Source organism: Harpia harpyja, chromosome 1 (assembly GCF_026419915.1).
Source record: "Harpia harpyja isolate bHarHar1 chromosome 1, bHarHar1 primary haplotype, whole genome shotgun sequence".
NCBI lineage: Eukaryota > Metazoa > Chordata > Aves > Accipitriformes > Accipitridae > Harpia > Harpia harpyja.
This window is the reverse complement of record NC_068940.1, coordinates 46,905,371-46,929,170: the sequence shown is the minus strand read 5'-3', so window position 1 is coordinate 46,929,170 and position 23,800 is coordinate 46,905,371. Positions and strand designations below refer to the sequence as shown.

General features: G+C 41.7%; 1 protein-coding gene across 7 annotated transcripts in view; it reads left to right on the top strand.

Moving 5' to 3' along the window:
* RALGAPB (Ral GTPase activating protein non-catalytic subunit beta) overlaps nt 1-23,012 on the top strand; it is a 66,194-nt gene extending 43,182 nt beyond the window's left edge. For 6 of the 7 annotated variants that reach the window (XM_052791483.1, XM_052791474.1, XM_052791499.1 and 3 more), the window contains 13 exons: nt 2,493-2,644; nt 4,323-4,510; nt 6,648-6,754; nt 8,387-8,539; nt 9,175-9,384; nt 10,345-10,503; nt 10,816-10,981; nt 12,081-12,203; nt 12,944-13,080; nt 13,877-13,985; nt 16,264-16,342; nt 16,903-17,051; nt 18,815-23,012. In XM_052791483.1, the coding sequence (XP_052647443.1) occupies nt 2,493-2,644; nt 4,323-4,510; nt 6,648-6,754; nt 8,387-8,539; nt 9,175-9,384; nt 10,345-10,503; nt 10,816-10,981; nt 12,081-12,203; nt 12,944-13,080; nt 13,877-13,985; nt 16,264-16,342; nt 16,903-17,051; nt 18,815-19,008 (1,926 nt within the window). In that variant the 3' untranslated portion in view covers nt 19,009-23,012. Of the gene's footprint in view, nt 1-2,492; nt 2,645-4,322; nt 4,511-6,647; nt 6,755-8,386; nt 8,540-9,174; nt 9,385-10,344; nt 10,504-10,815; nt 10,982-12,080; nt 12,204-12,943; nt 13,081-13,876; nt 13,986-16,263; nt 16,343-16,902; nt 17,052-17,766 lie in introns of all 7 variants that reach the window. The other variant, XM_052791508.1, reaches the window with a different exon arrangement.
* The last annotated feature ends 788 nt before the right edge of the window (nt 23,013-23,800 follow it).

The window sequence follows — 23,800 nt, the reverse complement described above, 5'->3', positions numbered from 1 at the left end:
GTATTATAGTATTTTAATATATTTTATATAGAATGTATATTTTATATATCTTTATACTTTGATTATATATTTGATAGCATATATAAAATATGTATAATTAAAAAAAAAATTGAAAACCCACAAGGAGGACTTTTAAATAAAGGTGCTTTCTGCATGCACTTCGAGATACTGGCATGGCAGTAGGTGACTAGGAGAGGATGGTTTATCTGGTCGTGGCACAGCATGGGTTTCTTCAGTTGCATAATGCTTTATTTCCTTTCATTAGGTTCTCTTTTTATTTTAATTATCACTCGTTGTGGTTTAAGCTCAGCTGGCAACAAAGCACCACGTGGCTGCTTGCTCACCCATGCCCCACCCGCTGTGGGAATGAAAAGCTCGTGGGTCGAAACAAGGACAGGGAGGAATTGCTCACCGCTTATGGTCACAGGCAAAAAACAGATGCGACTTGGGAAAAAAAACAAAACCAAAATCAATTTAATTTGTTACCAATCAAATCAAAACAAGGATAATGAGAAGTAAAACCAAACCTTAGAACACCTCCCCTGCCTCCTTCCCAGCTTAACTCTACTCCCAGTTCTCTCTACCTCCTCCACCCGGCAGCACAGGGGGATGGGGAGTGGGGGTTGGGGTTGGTTCATCACATGTTGTCTCTGCCACTCCTTCCTCCTCAGGGGGAGGACTCCTTACTTGTCCCCTGCACCGAGGCGCCGGCGGCGCTGCGGTATCGCTACGTCTAGGCGGGATTCTGACTTAGAGGCGTTCAGTCATAAGCCCGCAGATGGTAGCCTCGCGCCAGTGGCTCCTCAGCCAAGCGCACACACCAGGGGTCTGAACCTGCAGTTCCTCTCGTACTGAGCAGGATTACTATTGCAACAACACATCATGAGTAGGGTAAAACTAACCTGTCTCACGACGGTCTAATCCCAGCTCACGTTCCCTTATCGCTCATGGGAGACAGTTCTCCATGAACTGCTCTGGCAGGGGTCCATCCCATGGGCCGCAGTCCTTCAGGAACAGACTGCTCTGGTGTGGGCTCCTCCACAGGCTGCAGGTGGGCGTCTGCTCCCCCACTCATCTCCATGGGCTGCAGGGGGACAGCCTACTGTCTCACCACAGGCTGCAGGGGCATCCCCTCCTCTGGCACACCTCATCCCCCTCCTTCACTGACCTTGGTATCTGCACAGGGGTTTCTCTCACATTCCAATCTTCTCCCCTGCTGCAGGTTCTCCTTCTTAAATCTGTTCTCCCAGATGCACTACCACCATCCCTGATGGGCTCAGCCTTGGCCAGCATTGGGTCTGACTTGGAGCTGGGGGAGCTGCTAGCAGCTTCTCACAGGAGCCACCCCTGCAGCCCCTCCGCCACTACCAAACCCTGCCACACAAACCCAGAACATCACTGCATATCATGTTATTGTTAGCTACTGTGTGCAGTATAGACTGGACACTTAGTAGCTCATTCCTGAGTCATCGTAGTTAGATGGGGACCTTTGCATTTGCAAGAATTAGAATTGTAATTTTCCAGGTGCCTCACCTTATATTTGCTTTGAATTTCGCCTGTTATTTTACTAGCCAATGCTGTAAACTTCTCCTGTAATTCTTCATGGCTAGTCTTTGCATCTTGACCCTGGTTAATTTTGCTCTGTCAGACAACTTTAATCTTCCTCATCACCTCTTCTTCTACATTGTTATGAATATAAGGAAGGACACAGGCCAAGGCATAGAAGCCTGCCTGGTCTCTGGTGGTAAAAACTGACCACTGACTTGCGTTCAGACTTTAGCCAGTTATTTATTCAGGAGAATGCTTTCCTTGTCACTCTATAGCTCAAGCCATGAAATTTGAACCTTTGTTGTAGCAATCCAAGTATTTTCAGCAAATGATTTTGTAGCGAACAATATTTGTGGGTCATACTTGCAGTTCTACTGAGTGTTGGCCTCTCCTGCAATAGATTTGTTGAAGCTTTGCTGTGTACTTTTAGAATATTGTTCTCTTGATGAATTAGATACCATGATATATTTTACTTATGAAAGCTGTTGGCAACTGAAAGATTTGGAAAAGGATTTCTTGCAATTTTCCAGATAAGTTCATTCTTAATGGGCTTAGAACTTAATTAAAAGTTCTGCAGAGAGTCTCAGAAATGCATTTATTATCTCTTTAAATATGTTTACATTTTTCAGTTGCACTCTTAGTAGTTCTCTTGGCAATTTTGTACATATGTTATGGAATATATTGTATTTATATATTCATTTAGAGCACTTTGTACCATTAGAATACAAACATAAGTAGACATCTATAGGTGGAGAAAACATCATTCCTATAACAAATGTGATCTTATTCTAACACTGTCTGTTAGAAGATTATTCTGTCTTTATTTCTGAGCTCATATACCAGCAGTACTTTATTTTAAGTGATGGTATATCACTGTTTCACTGAGGTCGTGGAGACATTTATTGGAGTGCTTCTGCTTTAAGGTGGTTCCTCTTGTGTTTTAGGATTGCTTAAAAGAGGTACTGGAGATTGTGGAGCTGGGCATTTCGGGAAGTAAATCCAAAAACAGTGAACAAGAGGTCAAGTACAAAGGAGATAAGGAGCCTAACCCTGCATCCATGAGAGTGAAGGATGCTGCTGAAGCTACACTAACATGGTATGTAACTTGTCAGAGCATGTTTACTGTTTAGCATTGCCTTGTCTGAGAGTGTTTTGATTTGTCTCTCCTAGCTGGTGAGATCTCTGTGATGTAAAATGGCATTTGAAAAGTCAGCCAGAAGCTCCCTCTGTTTTGCCCTTTGGGCAGGGTTGTCCTGTGCTCTGCCTTAGCTGTCTTCTCCCTCCCATTACAGGTGTTCAACAGAAAAAAGATCCCTGTGATTGCTGTCTTTCCCTCCTGCCTGTTCTCTTCCTTGGAGAGCAAACCCCAAGCCCTCCTGCAGCCCCTGGTGTTCTGTTCTCAGCCAGTCCTCTCTGCAGACAGCAGATCCCTCTATCTCCCACTTGACCTAGTGATTCTGTCTTTCCATTCCCCCTTCTTCTCCTCAGCCTGACAAGATATGCCGTCCTTGCACTGATTGGGAAACTGATAGACACTGACACAGCAGGGAAGGGCACATGCAGGAGATGTAAACTGGTGTGGGATGGGATGTCATTCAGCATTGGGCTTGCTTAATGTATTTGAGAGGTTCTGGTGGAAATGCAGTAACAGATAATGTGTGGGTTGGGGAGGGGAAGCACAGAGAGAAAAAATGGAGATTTGCTCCAGAGAAGTTGAAAAGCACTGTTTTACTGGATGAACAGCATGATGGTAGACAGGACAGACTGAGGATGGGTAGGATAAATATGTTTTGCAAAAGGCAATAGCTGCATTCTTTTTTGCTCTGCTTTGCAGTAAAATTGTTATAAACTTTACTGTTAGTAAAAACAACTGTGTAATTTTCAAGGTTAAAAACAACTACTCATTGGAACTTGTGGACAAACTTTTCTTGTTGCCTAAAAGTGCCTCTTTTCATTTAGAGAGATGAAACTATCCATTCTCAGAGTAAAGTGGAAGTGTAGGGAGGAGATCAATAAACTTACTTTTGGTCTGGGTGGTGGTGTTAAGAGTAAAGTCCTGAGTTAGATCATGTGATCTTCAGTCTGACACTGGATGACTCTCATCACTGGTTCCTGCTGTAGAAATTTTCAATTTCTAATAGTATTAGGCAGATCCTATACAACTTCAGATGATTTAAAGCAGTACTTCTAGGAGCATCCCAAGGCTGTGGCTCCAAGGAGGTAGGCACTGTTGGACCACACCTAGAGGCTTTCTGCCAGGGAAGGTTACGATCTATGGTAGTTATGCTTGTGTGATCCTGGGTCTTTCTTAAAGGATTTTAAGTTAATGTAATCTGTACTCGAAGAAACCAAAGACAATAATAACTAGTGCATCTACCATGTCTGCCTTGTTTGTTGATATGAGTGGGCTAAAGTATGGATGATTATCTCCAATCATCCATGTTGTTCTTATAAGAATGAACATGAAAAAAGCTGTGGAAGGGTAAAGTTTTTTGTGCTTTAAAGCACATCTTAAGATCTTTATAACGTAGGTTATAAAGAACTCATTATGTAGGCAGAGTACCTTTCTTTGTAGGTTTTCATGTGTTTTTCTGAAGTTACTGGTTCTGTTTTAAAACAAGCTGATGGGAGAGGGCAGGCTTGCCCTGATAGAGTAGGGTAACTGCTATGTCAAGATAAAAATGAAGAACATGAATGAAAGTCTGTGCTTGGGTGGAACAGTTCATTGTCTTAATCTGTCATAACTGTTAACTTTTTTGTTTTCTCACTTGCAGTATTATGCAGTTACTTGGAGCATTTCCTTCTCCCAGTGGCCCTGCTTCTCCTTGCAGCTTGGTGAATGAAACCACATTAATTAAATATTCTCGTTTACCTACCATAAACAAGCATAGCTTCCGTTACTTCGTTTTGGATAATAGTGTCATCCTGGCGATGTTGGAGCAGCCTCTAGGGAATGAACAGAGTAAGTTCCTACTTCCCATTTCCTTCTTCCTCTGGTTAAAACTCTCTGTATGGAGCTGCAAAACAAAGGTGCTTTATCAAGTGTCTCTTTCACATTTCAGGGGCTTACCTGTTCTGTGGGCATGTGATTGAACAGAGTGTTGTTCTGGGATGAAGTGGTGGGAATAACTTTAATGCCACTGATAGTCCAACATGTACAAGCCCATCCAAATTGTTCATGCAGTTGTCTGTGTCTTTCACCCAGTTAGATCAGATACTTGCAGCTGACTGCCATCTAAACTATTGGTGGTGGACAAAAGCAATAGCATTAGATTTTGAAAACATCCTTGTTTGTAAAAGAATGAAAATATAAAGAGTATAGGAGGCTTGATAGTGATAAGTGCTCAACAGATGTTGATGTGATGGTTGATGTGACACCTTTATGCTTTTGCAGTTGCTTTTGCTTGCTTTAGGTCTCCTGTTACTAAATGTTTCTGTGGGTGCTTTCAGCTCAAATGGGTTTTAGTTGCTTAGGAGCTGTTATGACTTTCCTGTGTACCATCCTGTTCTATCAATGACACCTACTGTAAATGAGATCTGTCACGGGGTATTGGCTTTCACAGCTGAATCTACCTAGTTTCAGCCTCATATGCTTTGACCAACAAGAATTTGTATTAAAAAAAATCTGGTATTAAATTACATGAAGCTTTGAACTGAATAACTGATCCCCCCGTAAGTCTTTGTGTATCATGGCATTACCTAACAGAATAGATGAAAATTCTCTTAGATGCTACTTCAGTTTAAGACTAATGTATGTTAGATCTGCTGCTCTGCAACAGATATATTTTCTTCATCTATGGACAGAATGGAGTCTAGATACTAGTTTTGAAAACAGAGATTGCACAGAACTTCATGAGCTGGCTAAGAAGTTGTTATTTTGAGTTGCAGTCCAGAGTGCTCCAACCTCGTTGAGAATCACTGAATAGATCTTGCAGAAAGTGCTGATGCTGGGAGCCATTGCTGCATGTCCACCCGCAGTCTGTGTTTGAGCAAGCGTGTTCCTGACTAGAATGGATTAGAGCATGCTGGAATGGCTAAGCAATTCTCATCCTTACTCTGCGTCTGCTAAATGCATTACTGAGGACTCCTGTAAAGCCATTAGAATCTCGAATTAGATTGTCTTTTCTTGCTGTGCATAACTTGCTTACAAATCCCCTTTCAATTACAAGATTAATTGCAGTAATGCACAAGTATGTCAAATCACTTTTGAGGCAGATCACTGAAGTGCATGACTGTGGGTAGCTGGTTTGGTTTGTCTATATGTGTGCTTATGTAGCTATGCTGCACCCTGTGCTTCCCATGAAATACAGGGGAAGGAATATATATCTGCTAGTTACCTGATGGTGTCAATTTGTGGTTTATATGCACGAAAGATAAATAATTTTTAAAAGAAAAGCTGTAGAGGTATGATGATCCCTCTTCTAAGGTGGCCAATATCAGTGGCCTTTTAAGTCTCAAATGAAGACTGAAATCCCTGCAATGTTAAAACTATCATTGTGCAAGTTGAAAGGCACCTCAGGAATCTGCCGTCTAACCTCCTGCTCTAAACAAGGTCAATACTGCATTCAGACCAGGACGATGCAACCTGACGTTGTCCAAGTAGGTCTTGAAAACCTGTGAGGACAAATTCTCTGTGTCCCTATTCCTTGTGGTGAAAAATTTTCCATGATGTGAAGTCAGAATCTTCCCCTGTCTTACTTTGACCATTATCTCCTGTCCTTCCACTGTTCTTATTGCTGCTATTTGTGTGGGATCTTTCCAGAAGGTCATGGAAACTGTCTCTCCATATGGTCATTTGTCTTACCTAAACAGGCAGTGGCTGGACAATGTTTTTTTACTTCCTGGAAATAATTTGGAGAGAAACAGTGATCTGCATGAATTTGGATGAAACTGAGCTGGCAGCTACTGAACAGACCACAAAGTAGACTAGTACTTCCCTGCTGCAGAGAGGACGATTGCTCGCTTCTTGCCAGGAATTGTCTTCAGGGTCAGGGAGGAGTTAACCTTGAAAACAAAATGTCTATCATCATGCCTGTGTTTCTGGTGAACTGTTTGCAATTTCTGACAATGTATTATTCTCTTAACCATGTGCTTTGCAGATGACTCTTTCCCCTCTGTCACGGTTTTGATCCGTGGGACATCTGGAAGATTTGCATGGGCCCAGCAACTCTGTCTTTTACCAAGAGGAGCTAAAGCAAATCAAAAGGTCTCTGTCAAAGCCCGTAAAGAAATCTTTAACTTAGAGATGTTCAGCAGAAATTCCACTAATGTGAGACAGCCCCACAGAGCTGGTGATTATACATTAAGGCTGAGCCACGGGGCCTTTAGCTGTAGGTAATGTGACACATCTCTGGTGACTCTTTACAACTTGTGATTAATATTAAATACAGGCTGTGAAAGTGCTGTTGCCTTCTAGACTTGTTCAAGGGGAGGGGGCATTCTCCTTTTTTTTTCTGAAACCATCTTCCAAGGTGATGGGGCAATAGATGGCATATTTAGTGTGTAGGTATGAGTGTTGGTGCTGATTTTAGGATGTCAGGCAAAGCCCTTGCAGCAGACAGAGCAAAGTCTGGAGGTGTAGAATGAGATGCTGCAGAGAGAACAGCTATTCAAGCTACAAAGCCCAATGTTGCAAAGATGGCTGTAAACCTGCTGTGAAAAAAAAAATTATCTAGATGAACTCTGGAACGGCTCTGGAGAGGAACAGTGGAGGAGAAATACCCCAATCTCATTTTATAGTAAAATTTCTTATTGCAGTTGTCTAGTGGAGCATGTCTTTCTGTTACCAAAATTTCTGTCTGTTTGCAAACTTCTCCAAATCTTCAAACTCTTCATGTGCCCCTCAGTAAAATAGAGGAAATAATAATGTAGCTGAAATGAGGGCCTGTCAGTTTCAGCTGTCATGTTCACATTTAGATGAATCTGATCTCTGCAAAGCAGCCTTTGGGAAGACCCTCTGCATGATGCCTTTGGAGCTGTGCTGTCACTGAAGCTGAGCCGTTTTGCTAAGTAGCGTCAGTCCGAGTGTGCTACCTCCCACACCAAAGGAGAAGTCATGTCCTGGCTGCTGACCTCCTTACCAGGGAACTTTTCAAACTGAAAGGCATTCTGTAACTTTTATGTTAACAGTTTTGCCCTTTTGAAGTGTAATGGTAGTAAATAAATTTATAAAGCAGCACTCAAGATGTAATTAAAGGTCTTGCTTGCTTGGACCTTATGCACCTGCAAACCTGCACCTAGATCTTTTGTTGCTTTCATTGGTAACTTCAAGTTTTGAATTACATACTAACAGTTTAGAACATAATGTAGTAACAATGTCAAAGTTGCATTACCATACATTATGCAAGCCCTTTTGATACTCAGGCAGTGCATCTCATTCCTGGTCCACAGCGTTGCTGCTGTTCTCCTCCAGGACTTCTCAGCTGGACTTGTCATGAGCATCATAGTCAGCAGGTTTAAAATGGAGGCTTCTTAAACAGTTGGTAGCTTTCGCTCAATTCAGTTAGAATGGATTGAAAATAAGATGTTGCCACGTAAGCTTGCCACTTTTATTGGGATTTGCAACTGCTTAGAGCTTAGGTGGTAAGCAGGGTTCATAGGTTCCAGGAGTCCAGCCACCAAAATGGGCAGAACTGTGTCTTAAAATTTACAGCCACATTTTTAATACAAATCTATTAGTTTAAAGTACTTACTGAATGTTTTTTAATGATACCTCTCACTAATGGATTAGTGTACTTCTGATTGTGAAGGGGGAGGGAACATTTTCCATCTATTGTAATGAAGTATTGTCTAGTGGTACAATGCCTTGAATGTAAAAACTATCCCCCTTTTTTATCAGACTTTTGTACCAGAACCTCGACCAGCTCCTAAAAATGATGTTGGATTGAAATACAGTGTGAAGCACCGCCCTTTTCCTGAAGAAGTGGACAAGATCCCATTTGTGAAAGCTGACTTGAGCATTCCTGATTTACATGAAATTGTCAATGAGGAAGTAAGTAACTCTTAGTCTCTGACTTAATTTTGTTCTTGGGGTTTTTTTGTCTGTTCATGAACCATACATTAATGTCTTACTGTAAATAGTTTTACTCTTGAGCTTGACTAATTTCATATTAATGGAATAATAACCTCTGCAAACTAATGAAATCTGTACACTTCTCCAGGAAGATGACAATGCCTTGGATGTGTTTTTTGGGAGGCCCTGCTCAACATGTTTTATTACAGATCCTAATATCCTGGTATTGCTAGGAAGCAATAACTTGCGTTTTGTTGCTGCTAGGGAAATGGAAGGGGCTTTTTTGAGACCTCCTGGGGGAGGAGGGAGGTACATGTCTAAAAAATATTATAAAGTTTCATAGTGCCAAATGTGTTAGTTTCTGTTCACTTGAAAGGGAGAAGCTGTAGCTGGTACTGGATACATAAATTTGCAACAGCTCTCCCATGCAAACAGGGTGTTTAGCTGTTCACTTTGTAACGCTGCAAGTTGATAGTGCTTTAGTAAACATCCTGGTGGTGGTGGTGCAGCTGCTGCTGTACCTGTGACTTACAGCTTTCCTAAATGATGGAGCTGTTTTCTTAGTGGATCTTAGTGATCTTGGTGGAATCAGCATTTAATACGATGTTTTTCAGCTTGAAGAGCGACACGAGAAGCTGAGGAATGGCATGGCCCAGCAGATTATTTTTGAGACTTCCATAGATCAGAAAAGTGAAGAGGAGTGGCGGAAGAAGAGCTTTCCTGATCCGATCACGGAGTGTAAGCCCCCACCACCGGCACAGGAGTTCCAGACAGCACGCCTGTTCCTCTCTCACTTTGGGTTTCTCTCACTAGAGGCACTGAAGGTGACCTAATACTTCTTAGTGTTGTGCAAATGCCCTCAGTACCCATATGGTCTGGCTTGGCAAAAGAAAACTGTTTTGTTAGTGGAAGATTTTCTGTGTAATTCCAACTACTGTTAAGCTCTAGTCTAAACAAATAAAGTGGTGGTTTCCAGTCTTCCAGGATTGAGAGCAGGGTTGTGAAAGGCCATGCCTCAAGCTGAACACGCTCTGAAGAGGTAGCTGTATCTTTATTTTTGCAGTGGGTACATCAGCTATCATATTCATGTGTTCATACTTGAAATCATTTCCCCATCTTGAATTAGGTTTTGGGGTGGTACTTTAAGAGTTTCTGAAATGACTGCCTTACAAGTTCTGCTCCAGAGATTATTGTGCTGAAGTGGTTTAATCGTATATAAACACCTGGGAGTACATACAGGTTGTAGAGCTTTCTTTTTAAAGTTAACAAGAGTTTATAGAGATGATCCATATTCTTAATTTGAAATTCTGCCTTTTATTTGTTGCATTTCCTTCCAGAAAACCATTGACAAAAGTAGACAATGGAGCTTTTGCAAAAATAGTGTCTAAAAGTGCTTAGTATTTTACATATTATTGGTGTATAAGTTAATAAATATAAAACTACACATGTGACTGTATAGTTGTGATATTTTGAAAGTATCTGCTGCTTTTGTTGTGGTAGCTAGCACTCTTTTTGAGCAAAATGTTACGTCCATTTTGCTGGCAAAATACCCTTTCTATTTAACGAGGAAAGTAGAATGCAGCAAATTGTCAAACTATTATGCTTGCTGTTACTCATTTACAGTAATAGGATTATATTGCATCAGAAATTTGTGTATGATTTTGCACTTAGGAGAAAAGGGAAATTGTCTTTTTATGTTTTAATGCATTGTTACTGAAACCATAAAGACCTCTTCAGTTAGGAAAGATGGTTTTTTAAGCTGTTAAACTCTGTCTATTGGATAGGAACCTGCTAACAGTCGTCTTCCTCCTCACCTGATTGCACTTGACTCTGCTCTTCCTGGGTTTTTTGATGACCTTGGCTACTTGGATTTACTACCATGTCGTCCTTTTGATACTGTTTTCATTTTCTACATGAAGGCAGGCCAGAAAACAAGCCAGGAGGTAAGTGGAAGTGTAGAGTGCCAACTAGCCTATATTGTCTTGTTTCTAGTAATCAAGTGAATAAAGCATCATTACTAATGACTAGAGTGGAGTATCAGAACCGGGGGTGCTGGGCTTTTTGTTTGTTTACAAAGGATGCTGGGAAGCAGGAAGTAGTGTCCATGTAGAAAGTCAGGGGTTCTAGGCTTGCCAAATAGCTATATTTGGGCAAAGCCATGCTGGTGACACAAAATTTTGACTAAAAAAGTGGGGAGGAAGAGAGCTGCTTCCTGGAGTCTCCTGTACCTACCACGGTGCTGCTGGTTGTTTCAGATCCTGAAGAACATGGAGTCTTCCAGAATTGTTCAGCCACACTTCCTGGAGTTCTTGCTGTCTCTTGGCTGGTCCGTTGACGTGGGGAAGCACCCTGGGTGGACTGGCCATGTCTCAACAAGCTGGTCAATCAATAGCTGCAGTGATGAAGAGGGACCTGAACAAAGTAAGACATAGAAATATATGGTGTAATATTAAATTAAAATGTTTAGGCTCCTTTAGGAGATAGTAAATTTAAAATTTCTTGCTCCTGGATACCTATCTGAGCACTTGCATATTTTTTTCAGATAAATGCTGATGTTTACTAGAAAGGAATGTGTAAATATTAGATTAAAGTGAGCAAAAGTCAAAGTGAGCAAAACTAATGTCTGTATGTTGTTGCAAGGAAGTAGCCTCAGCAAGAAATACCTCTGGAGATGCAGGAACGCTTCCCTGATGATGAAGCATGGCTCGGAGGCTCCTGCGTGCCTCCAGCCACCTCTCTGTCAGCATGCTGAATTTCACTGCTCCATTGGTTTTGCTGAGGCAGCTATCCCAGGAACCCTTCTGTAAAATGGATCAGAGAAATAATTCAGCTTAAAGTCCTTGCTAGTCTTTCTGGTAGTGGTATGGGGAAGGGAAGGGGGGGGGGGTCAGGGGTTGTAATTTACTTACAGCATGGCTCCACCAAAGAATTGTTTTCTCTGTACTGTGAAGGCCTGATGCACTGGCCAACTGTGATGAGGCAATAAATGGGGGCTGAGAACGAGAAGCTTTCTTGCATTGGGTTTGATTTAAGAGAGCCTTTTTCTAACTCTCCTTGGCAGAAGAAAAGACATAGAGGAGAGTCTGTAGAAACTGGCTTGAATTCTAGAATAGTATCAGACTGAAGTTACAAATGTTAGAATCCTTTGGAAATTTAATGACTAACTGAATGATGTCTGTTAGAGGGAATGGTTAGAAATAGCTACTAGGTGAATTCTTGTGGCAGACATGCTTACTAGACTACTCGATCTGAGGGAAATAGGGTATGCAGTACAATGGAAATATGTTCAAAATAAATCCTCTCCCAGTCCAAAATTCCATTTCCTTCAAGATAACAAAAACATTTTTCTGAGAATAGTTGTTAGCCATGAGATCTGACTGTGAAATCTTTTTCATTTTTTAAAATCATTTGTGTGATTTCTTCTCCTTGATTGCACCTTGTATTGGAAGGTCTTCTCCTGAGGCAGTGTATAGAGGTAGAGCTTCCTTTTGACTAAACTTTCCTTTTCTGTCCATTTCAGATGATCTAATTATTTCAGAAGATGTTGGGGCAAGTATCTTCAATGGGCAGAAGAAGGTGCTGTATTATGCGGATGCCCTGACAGAAATTGCTTTTGTTGTCCCATCACCAGTGGAGTCCCTAAGTAAGATCACTTTGCACATGCTGTTTACAAAAGCCTAAACAACAATTTTTTTGTTAGAGAGCTTTTTCAGAAGCAGAACCTAAATAAGCTAACTAGTAGTATGTCTAGCAACATCCTTGTCAGAAAGCTACTGTTTAAATTAAACATCCTAATCCTTAGACTCCTTCCTAAAGTGGTTATCTGTTCTGTGACCCTTTTTCTCAGTCTAAGCCTCAATATATGTCCAGGTTTGCACAGCAGTATTGCTGTTACCCTGGGTGCATTAGGTTGGGGTGTATGGTTCACCATCAACTGGTGATGCTTTTTTTTTCTCCCGTCTTGATGACGTGCTCCTGCAGCACATGGAGGAGCATGCACACAACTGCTATGTAGGTGAGCAACAGCTTTCACGACATCTTCTGCACACTAAAACCTGTGTGCAACAGTTCCATGGCATAAAAGGGCTGTGAGGAAATGATAGCCATGGGAAGGAGGAGACTCCTTCCATAGGAGAATGGATGGGACACTTTTAAATCCACAGGGAGTGCTTTAATTGCAGTCTGTTTCCAGAATAACTGGCAGTTGTCCACTACTGAATCCTTCCTGCTTTTGAGTGCTATATTAACTTGACCATAAATCTATGTAAGTTTAGTTTCAAAAACTTCCCAACCTTTTTTAGTTTCAAAACCTTACATGTGACGACAGCTTAAGTTTTTGGCAGAAGAAAAGACAAAACCCACCTTTCTTCTTCTGGCTTACAGCTGATTCACTGGAAAGCAATGTCTCTGACCAAGAAAGCGACTCCAACATGGATCTGCTGCCAGGAATATTGAAGCAGCAGTCTCTGACACTTGAACTCTTCCCCAATCATACAGACAACCTTAATCCCTCCCAGCGGGTAAGGCAAAACTTGCATTGAAAAATGGCTTTTGCTTTTTTTTTTCTTTCTTTCTTTTTCCAAGCAGCACACTGGCAATGCTACAGCATTTTTTGATAGTATGATTTGGTTTCCTAGCATGTGGAGCTACTTGTTCCTAGCCATTAATCTTTAACATCTGCTTTGGTCCTACCAGAATTTGCACCTGCAGTAGGAGATTGCAAGATTATGTTAATTAAACATAAAACTTAAACATACTAAGTAGTAATACTCTGCATACTGAAATCTTGAAATGCATGCAGGAAAAAGCATATGCAGTATTTACAAAGTAATTCAGACTCAAATCCATGCTTGGAAATTTAGGATGGATAGACATGAACACTTTTCATACCTACGCAGTTTAAAATAGTATGTGTCAGTTGTGTCTGGAGTATCAGATGTGAAGTTGCTTTGGTATGGTAGCAAAGCAGAAAACCATGGACTGCTGTAACAGTTAGCAAAGGACTTACAACTGCTTATTTCTTGTATAGAATTCACTTTGAAATGTATATTTAGTACTGATTTAAGATCTTTGAGAACATTAAGAAAAATTTGAACCAACTTTTTAAAATTGAATATATTAATTTGTTGAATATAAATATTGTGGAGACCCAGATTACTGTTTCTCAGTGGGTAGTTCCACCGCAGCTGCCCCATCTCAATAGGTTGTACCTGTCCAAGACCTGAAAGACTAAGGAGCAGCTGTGGAGATGCTTGTTGGATGCATTACTGAGCTCAGGACATTTGCAAATGCTGTTCTTCCCTTGTGTTAAAACAGCTCAGTCCTACCTCCAGATCCAAGAGGGTGCCTCAGGGCCGGACCATTCCACCGATGGGACCTGAAACCAAAGTGTATGTGGTCTGGGTGGAACGTTATGATGATATAGGTGCGTAGAAGTTTTTATTGTTTGCTAAATTAACAACAGGGCAGGAACCAGAGGAAAAACTCTGTTCCATTCCTCTATAAAATGCTAACTCCTTATTAATGTCTGTAACTGACTCTTTTAAGATTCTAAAACATTTTTCTAAAATGTTCTTTGATATTTGAGTGGTGGTCCATGGGGTGTACATGAATCAGTGGCATGTAGGTCTGCAGATTATTTTAGCTCTGGCAGTACATGTGAAATACTGTCATGTGCCTGCTTAAGCTTAACACACAAGGCCAGTGTGTTTTTGAGTTCCCCTCAGCTTCTGTCTCCTCAGAGTGGATCTGTTGTTCTTCCTTTAAAAAAAATCACTTCTGCCACCTTCTGCTTCTGTGCTGAAGAGATCATCATCCTTCTTAGTTTGATGGTACCTTTGAAACTTTCTGTTCCATCTTGTGGGAGGGCTTATTTATTCTGTGCTCAGGGTGCCCATTTCATGCTATGCAGTCCAGCTTCCTTTCTGCTCCATTGTTCAGACAGGGTCCTGCTCCTCATGCAACTTAATGTTTCTTAGTTTGGTGTTTCTTCTCTGACTCTGAGTACTGGCTGACCTGGGAGAGACCCAGCTTTGCCCATCCTGTTACAGCCATGGCGTGGACAATGGTGGGCAGCTGGCTACTAGGCTTGAGGAGTCCTTTGTCCCAAGAGCTTCTTGTGTGTTGGTTCTAAGCCATGGCCTGGCTTTAGCGCTATGTGACAGCCACTCTGTACTGGCCTAGCCCAGCAGAGTTTGTAGTACTGGCCAGTAACTGATACTTTATTCTATCTTTCATTTCTAATCCTGGTTCCTAGTCTGGCAGTAAGGGTGGACCTTAATTAAGCCCTTAGCTCCTCCCAGAGGAAAGCAACCAAGAGAATGGGAGTTATCAAGAGGAAGCTTCCTGTAAAGTGTAGGTGTAAATTCTCAAGACCACCTTCTCCACAGCACATCCCTCAGAGCTTTACTGGAACCAGGAGGTGGACTTCAAGTTCTGCAGCATCATTCCCTTATCCAGACATCGGCCCAGAGGGTGTTCCCTTAGCTCCTGGAGTCCGTCAGCCACTTCAGTTCCCAAACTGGTGTCCCTGACCCACTTCTTTCCTGGGTGGCAGCTAAAGCCAGCTCACTGCAGAGGCAGCAACTGTGCTACACATGCATGTTTCTGCTTGGCTGCTTCTTTCAGCAGCTGTAGGAATCTCCCAGAGCTCTGGGCCTGAAGCTGAAGAAATGAGTTTGCGAGCGTCAGTAGGCATGGCAGTTAGACTGGGAGGGGAGGGGGGGCAGCTCTTGAAAGTGGCTCCTAGCCCAGAGGCTTTGCCTTATGCTCCTTATGTTCTTGGCTTTTGCCTTATGCTTCTTGTACATCTTTGAATCTGGACAGTGGAAAAGTTGTCACTTTGTAGTCTAGGCTATCACCCCCATGGCAACTGTCTGTCCTCCCTCTTGCTCCATCTCAAAGTATTTCCATGGCCCTCCATGTTCTCCCTCTGCTAGCTCCAGCTTTTGCATACTCTTAGCATCCCAGCTCTGATGGCAAAAGGTGTTTTTGGGCCTTACACTTTTTGCTGGAAGAGGCGTCAGCACTGCCCTGCTGTCTGAACTGTACTTTTGTGAATGACTCTCAACATCTCTCAGTTCCTGCTCCTAGACAAGGTAATGGGAAGTGCCACATACCCGTCCAGGGATCCAAGTTCTTACTTCCTTCTCCTGCACTTTCATTATGCAGTCACTTGTTACCAAGTGCATGGCAGCAGAGTTGTAGGTTATGGTGAGGATCTACAGAGCTTGGATTTGAGGAATGATACCATGTTTGTTGGAGCAGGGCTCAAGGGAACTGTAGATGTGCGAAGTGGTATTGTTTGAAATTCCCAGCACTGTTCTTGAGGCTGATTACTTGTGGATAGGTGAAGATGCTGTTGAATAATAATTTGAAAGCTCTGTTTGTGATTGAAGTACTTCACCTCCTTTCTGCTTTCACTGTTCCTCTAGAGATTTTTGACCTTTGGGATTGAGAGAATTGAGGGTCTGGGACATGTGTTACCTAATCTGTTGAGCACAGGATGGCTGAGGTGTGTCTAGACACTCCATGAGTGCAAACAAAGACTTTGCATCACTAGCAGTGCAAGAACATCCATGGTGTAAATGCTTGAGGACTGCATGGTTTTGACTGATGATAAATAATCTATCTTTGTACAAAAACAGAAAAAAACCCAAAACCTGGGGTAGATAAACTTTATTCAGTGCTGCCTTTTCTTACAGAAAACTTCCCCCTCGCTGATCTGGTGTCTGAGACTAGCACTGGTGTGGAAACCACAGCCAATAGTAGCACTTCCCTAAGGTAAGACTGCTGCTCTTTTCATTATTTTTCTTGATTCTTGTGGACAGCAGTTTAGGCTGCACTTTAGAAGAAGTCATGAGTGATATTATTTGCATTCTTCAGCTTTTAGAGGCAACCCTGAAAACTCTAGTTAGTCATGTTAAAAAAGACAGATGAGTTTCCTCAGTGGATATTTTTGTTGAAAAAATGAAAAAGCTTTTCATATCATTGCAGTTTAAACATAAATTAAGGAACAGAAAATGTGTAGATCTTATCTTGAGTCTGCGATTAGCCTCCCTCCTGACTTACTCCCTTGTGAGGTGGTTAATGCTGCATATGTGTCGTGAGACTTAAAGCCCTGTTTGCAGGATTCTCAAATTCTGTGGTGACAGAAGATCGTAGAAACAGTACAGTTGATAAAACCCTTCTAAAGTCCAGAGGATGCACCCAGGAGTCCTGCTGGTTTAGCCACAAGACATTTTTTAACATTCTTTTAACACTTAAAGTGGTCATTTTTCATCTATAGATTAATTGAAACAGTGCTATAGAACTTATTTAACAGTTGTTGTTTTTCTCTTAAGATCTACCATTCCTGAGAAAGAAGTTCCTGTGATCTTCATCCATCCTTTAAACACTGGCTTATTCAGGATAAAACTACAAGGAGCAACTGGGAAATTCAATATGGTTATTCCATTGGTGGATGGAATGATAGTCAGTAGGAGAGCTCTTGGTAAGCTAAAGGTTTTTAGGAACAATTTTTTTTTTTTTTTAAATAATGTATCTGCAATATACATGGTCTGGAATTTTTCATTGGAAAAAGTATTGGGCATGGCAGAACAAAATAAAAACATGTTTTTTGCAGCAACAGTGGTAGCAGGAACAGCAGAGGGAGCAGGTGGTCAGCACTTAGCTGACAGCATAGAAGGTCTCCACTGCAATTGTAGCAGGAGAGAAATGAAGGGTTGGAACTAGTAATGGTGGAAGGAAAAGGTAAATGCCTGTTATTTAGATAAGAGAGATCAGAAATGTGACCCTGGTGTTTAGCATTGAGAGCCAAGGTGCTACTGCATGTTGACTGCCAGAGGGTACTGCTGAATTTTTGGACTGTGCTGGCATGCTGTGTGTGTTCCTTCTGTTTTTAAAGCCAGATAGGGATTAAAAGCCACAGCAATTGAGGATTTTTTGATGTGTTCAATAAAAATACTTAACCTACAGTGCAGGCATGTGTTAACAGGGATCCGTGTGTGCTATCTGCCTTTTCCTGTGTTCCTGGATGGATTAATGGATCTGTCTTGGTATCTGTGCTACTATAGCTTCAGTAACTGGAAATCTCACTCCAGTGAGAGCAATTCACAAGACAGAGCAAAATGAATAAACGAACATTAGGATACTTGTACGTAACCATAAAACTAACGTTGTAGGGGTCTGTTGGGGCTAATTTTCAGGTTCTGGTTTTTGCATGCTTAATTCAGTGATGGGGAAACTGAAGCCAGACTGGGCCTTTAAACATTTGTGATTGCAGCTGATGACAATGGCTTGTACTGGAAAAGAATCAGGTGTGTTTTCCTAGAGTTGGGCTGTTTTTTCAGCTGCATAAGGACTATTAATATAATGAAATTAATATAATGAAATTTGTCTTGTCTCTAAATTCAGCAGATGTGGCTTGTGTGCAGTCAGGAATCAAGTCTCCTAAATAAAGAAGTCACTGTTTGTGCTGTAAGAAAGTCCTTGTGAAACAGCAAAGGGGTTAATAGACACTTACTTCATTAGAGGCATATGAATTTCATTTTAGAATAAAATAGGATCAAGTCTACTGCCAGCTTTGAACCAAATGTTACTGCTTTGGTTCCCAACCTTCTCCTCCCTGCCATATACAGCAGTATGAGTTACAGAGAGGTAACAGTGGCAAAGCAGTGAGGAACCTGTTCCCCACCACATTCTTGTCAAGTCTTTCCTCATCCCCTGTTCCAAGGGGGGACAGCTCTGCAGACAGCTCTGCAATTCCTACTGGAAAAAAGTACTGATGGGTACTTTTTTCATGCTGAAGGCTCCCCTGGCATTACCTGGTGCAACCTCAGGGCCCACCTGAGCTCTGCAAGTCCTCGTGCTCCATGGCTAGGGGCTGTACCACTGTGATTCTTTTATTAGCTGCCCTGGACTCTTTCCCCTCTTGGTCCTGAGGGTGCTGTTGCAGGCAGTTGCTTGGCTCTGGCAGAACAGAGAAATCTTCTTCCTCGTCCAGCCAGTTTAGGGTACCAATGACTTAGTCCATTTCTTACTCATTTCTTACAGTAAAATGTCCTTACAGGCCTGGGACCATGGTTATCTGTTATCAACTACTCATTGAGAAAAGATCTTGACTTGGTGGTGCTGAGCATCTCCCCTGGATTTCTAGATGGGACAGTACCCAAAATTGTCATTAACTGTGAAGGCAGCAAAGGGGGACAGACTTGAATTTGTTTAAACTTGATTCAAATGTTGTTTCTTTTTCAGGTTTTTTAGTGAGGCAGACAGTAATAAATATTTGTCGGAGAAAGAGGCTGGAAAGTGATTCATACAACCCCCCACATGTCCGCCGAAAACAGAAAATAGCAGACATTGTCAATAAATACCGGAACAGGCAGCTGGAGCCAGAATTTTATACCTCACTTTTCCAGGAGGTTGGGCTCAAGAACTGCAACCCCTAGGTCATTATCCTTCCAGGACAATTAGATCAGAGCTTGGTGGCTACAGTAATGAAAACAGTTAAATAACAACAACAATTTCGTCAGCCCTCTGGAATTCAGGAAATCATATTCTAGCACAAGTCAGCAGATACCATGTGGGAGGAATGAGAAATGAATCCAAAAGATTGCAGTTGGGATATTGACTTAATTCACCTACCCTCAAAAGATTACTTAATTCCAGTCTTCCTGGATGCTAGCAACATAATCTCTTCACCCAATCATCTATTCCAGACTAATTAGGAACTGTCTCATTCTGTGAGAGGAAAACAATCAAAACAAAGCCACCTCTGCATATAAGGATGGAAAACAAAATACAAACAAACCTGCCTTCAGACATCTCGCTACACCCACATGTTAAAGGAGAAGGGAGCCAGAATCTCTCTGTTGAGGAGTCTGTTTCAGCGCATTAACTATCCCTGCAAGAACTTAAGACATTTTCAGCCCCCCTTCAGAGCTCAACAGAAGATCCTTCACTGCTTGTAACCAATTTGTGTACCAAAAGCAAGAGGAGGAAGATTGCTTGGAAACATCAGGTCATGAAATTCATAGCCAAGATGCTGTATTTTACAGTTCCCTCTGTGGCTGGGAGCGAGTCCATCTGCATAGGAGATTTGTCATGCTGACAACAAACACCACCTGAAATTACCTGACTTTCCAACATGAGTTGTTACTAGATAAGAGCTCTTGGTTATATAAAAACAAGGTTATGACTTTCAGGTCTGTTGCAAAATGTCACATTTAATTTTAGTAGCTTGATTTTTTAAAATTTCTTTTTATGCAACTACTTAATTTATTTTGAAGTGTCTGTATCACCTACTCACCGTTTCCATAAAAAGCATAAACATCACTTGCTTTCCTTCCCTTGGATTGAAATCTGAGATTGTGGGGCTGCCTCCTGCCTGATATTTATAGCATAAGCAGTTTTCACAGCTTCTACAACACTTTTCAGAAGCTCCTGTTAAACAGACTAAAACAACTTGAAGAGAGAACTCAATAATTCTTCTTTTTCCTCATTAACTTGCCATTCCATGAAAGCCCCTTTGGAGTTAAAATTGTTTTGAATCTACTGTGCTTTCTCATGCTCAGCAGTGGTGGTTCCCTTTCACCTAGCTTTCATTTTCAGACTGTGGATTTCATGTGTTCAGGACTTGGAAGGATGTGCTGGGAAAAGATGTTTACAACTACAAATTTAATACCTGGAATATAAAAGCTGCAGTGGGCGCTGGCAGCCTTGGGAGCGCTTTCAGGCTCCCAGTGCAATCTTAACTTGTGTTGCAGTAATGAATCATCACTGGCGCTCCCGGATAGATGCAGTTTGTGATCACTGGCAGCAACATGTGTCCTTTTCCTTCCAGTAAGCAAGTAATGTAAGACTATGAGTGTGAGCAGGAATTTGGGGAGTTGCTCATGTTATTCCAAAAGTGTTTTTATTAGCTTTTTAATATGCATTGCAGTAATACCTGTCAGTCATTTAATTTTGATATTTCAGAGTTACTTTTTGCAACAGTTCTGACCTGAAACAGTCTTACTTGTTTCATTACAACTTACCTGCTCAGCACACACCCTGCTCCTATCTTTTCATGTGGTTTTTCACAAAGAGTTAATGGAAACACAAGCCCCTAAAAATACACGTGAAAGGACTTTCAGGATGTCAACCAAAGGGGTTTTAGGTGACATGTGCTTGTTGCAGGGGACAGGCACACTAGCCTCTCAACTCAGGAGCTCCGGATTTTGATCCAGGTGAATCACAAGCAGAAAAGTGAAACCACATAAGAAAACTACTGTAGAAGTTAGCGTGATGGCTGGCCCACCCTTGCACGATGCCTAGGTTGCAAATGGCAGGAGGAGTCACAAGGCAGTGTTAAGGTGTATTGGCAAAGTTGTGAAGGGAAATTGGACAGCTTCATTCCTCTGCCAGACTCTTGCCAGTATCAATTTAATGCACGGACACTAAATTTACCCACATCTTGTATGTACCTATTGGATCTAATTAATGGCCAAACACACTTTACTCCACTGATTTAAAACGCATGACCATGCATGTGTAACAAATAAACATACTGAGCAATCAAATGTCTGCACATCTTAAATAACGTAACAACAGAACCCATGTACCATAGCTAAGTATGTTATATGCAAAGTCACTGGTTTATATAGTAATGAGCTGCAAAAGATACTTCTTTCAGGCATTTGGGTACACTCAGTAATGTAAAGGTATGTGCATTTGGGGAAACCCTGGATATTTTCCAAAGTCTCAAGACAGCCAAATGGACTGCCTGAAAATTTAATTTTTTAAAAAGGTCTGTGCTTGGCTGAAGAATAGTCTTGGGTCTGCTTCCATGTCAATTTAAAACATGGGTATGGCACCCACTTGAGCAGTAACAACTGTGAAAGCAATGCAACTTTTCAGAAGTCTTGAAAGAAGATAACTTTTGCGCACATTGTTGCTGCTGATCCCACTGCTGGGGGAGTAGGCATTTATAACCTGCTTAATTTGATTTGTAAAACCAGCTGGTTAACATGTTACACACTAGTGGTGTGACCTGGCCATAAGTGTTGGTTTTTACTACCTTGAAAGGTGAACCTTCAAGAAAGTTGCAGTTTAGTATGAAAGTGTTGTGATTACAGAAATGTGTTGCCATCCCACTTGGTTTGGATGCCAGTTGCAGCAGCAAGTGCCCCTGGCAGACCTTTGCCGGTGGAAGGTGTCTGCAAGGAGTGTCCCTCCTTCCCCTGTGCACAGAGAGGTCTCCAACCTCATAATAAAAAGTAAAAGACCGATTTGGGAATGAAATCCTTGTCCTGTCAAAGTCAGGGGCCAAACTCTGATGGCTTCAGCTAGTCCAGGGTACAGCCTTGAGCTTTTTTCCCCAAAAGGGTTAGAGCAAATGAGATTTATTGCAGTTGCAATTGCAAGAACATGTTAGTCAAGAATCCACACTTTTTTTTCTTCACAAACTGCTGTATTGAGTTTTCAACTTCACAACTTGTGTGGCTTGGGTTTGCATTCCTATTCATCAGAGCTGACAAGTATTGACCACTTGCTTTGTGCATAGCGTGATGTTAGTCTAGACTCTGCAGGTAACACAGTGCTGCAAAAGCTGAGTTGCAAATGTTGCCATAATAACTAAACTGAGACTTTCTCTTTTCTTAAGACCTTTCTGTTTGGGTTCATAATTCTGCTTTAAATGATGGCATCCTTTTAATGGTGCAGAAAGAGGGGGGGCCATTGTCACCTTGTTAAACACAGTGTTGAAATTACAGAAGTTTTAGTACCTTAATAAAGACTCTTTTAAAGAAAAGCATTTTTTTTAAAGGTACTTTTAAAAAAGGTGTTGCAACCTTACAGCAAACGGGAGATGGGAAGGACAGTGCCTGTGGAAATTGAGGTGTCTATGTGGATAGCAATGTGTGCACAAGGCCGTAGGGAAGAGCAGCCCCTCACTGCTCAACTGGCTATATGTGCTGCGTTCTCCATAGGTGACTGTATTTCTTTCCTGTGAGGTTCTGCATGCTCAGAAAGACGAGAGAACTAAATTTCAATCTAACAGACAAATTTGATGTGATTTAATGATTGCGTAATTGAGTGATGTCTTCGAAGGCAAACACAGACCTTTTCCACATGGAATTTAGCAGGAGCAGTTAGAAATAAGAATGCCAGATATCATGTGCTTCAAATCATGTACAATTTGTATGAATTTCTGTATGTTGCCAAGACATGATCTTTTTGTTCTTATTGTATTTTTCTGTAAATATTCCTGGCGCTAAGTTGTAAAGTAAAGGCAAAATGTAAATATGAAGATGTGAACTATGTTTCCTTGTCTAGTACTTTATCTCTTATTTGTTTAGGGAAGGCACACAAAGGCTTGTTTGTATTTATGCCAATTCTTTGTCCAGGAGAAACACATCAAATATTGAATGTAACACAATTAGTCCAATAAATTTTAAAGATTCTTATCTAGTAACTTTACAATTGTCGATTTTTAATATTTTCCAATGCCTTTGGTTGAAATTATCAGCCAATAGAGATGTTTCCCAGGGAAATAGCAAATGGATGTAGTAAAATTGCGTACCCTCTGCTACGCAGCAGCTATGGTAACAGTGTACCAGCTTATATTTAAGGAATCATGTTGCATCTTGATGGTGTGGAGAATGAAAACATGGAAACACAGCTTTTAAAGGGAGACCCAATGCTCCTGCAATGCAAATATTCTCCGGTTGCTCAAGATGCTGCTTCCGATCTCTGGTGTAGGTCCCCTGGCTGCGCAGCTAGCTCTGCTGACACCCTGTGAGCAGGACTGGGGAAGTTCCCACAATAAAGCTGTGTGGTTAAAATGCAGTGCAGAGTCCTGCTAGTGTTAGAGACAGCTCTTATGTCTGTGCAGGCTGAGGATAAAGAATCTGACTTCTCAATTGTTTGGATTAGGAGAAGAGCTGGGCAGCAGTGCAGGAGCATCCTGTGTCCTGCAAAGGCGATGCACCCAGTGAGCTCTGGGGAATTAGGAAAGCTTCAGGAAACCTGTGGTAGAGGGTAGGGTTTGTCAGTGCCCCTCTGTTGTCAGACCAGTGAGCCAAACCACTCACTGACCATCTCTTATCTCCCCAGGGAGGTGACAAGCTCTTGCTGACTCTCGCTGGGGGTTTCCCAGGTCAGGGCTGCGGTGTTTGGTCTGGCAGGACCCTGTCTGTGTGTCTCAGTGCTTTACTGCTGGGGCACCAGCTGGTGGTTACCCGTCAGTTACCCTGTGCTGAC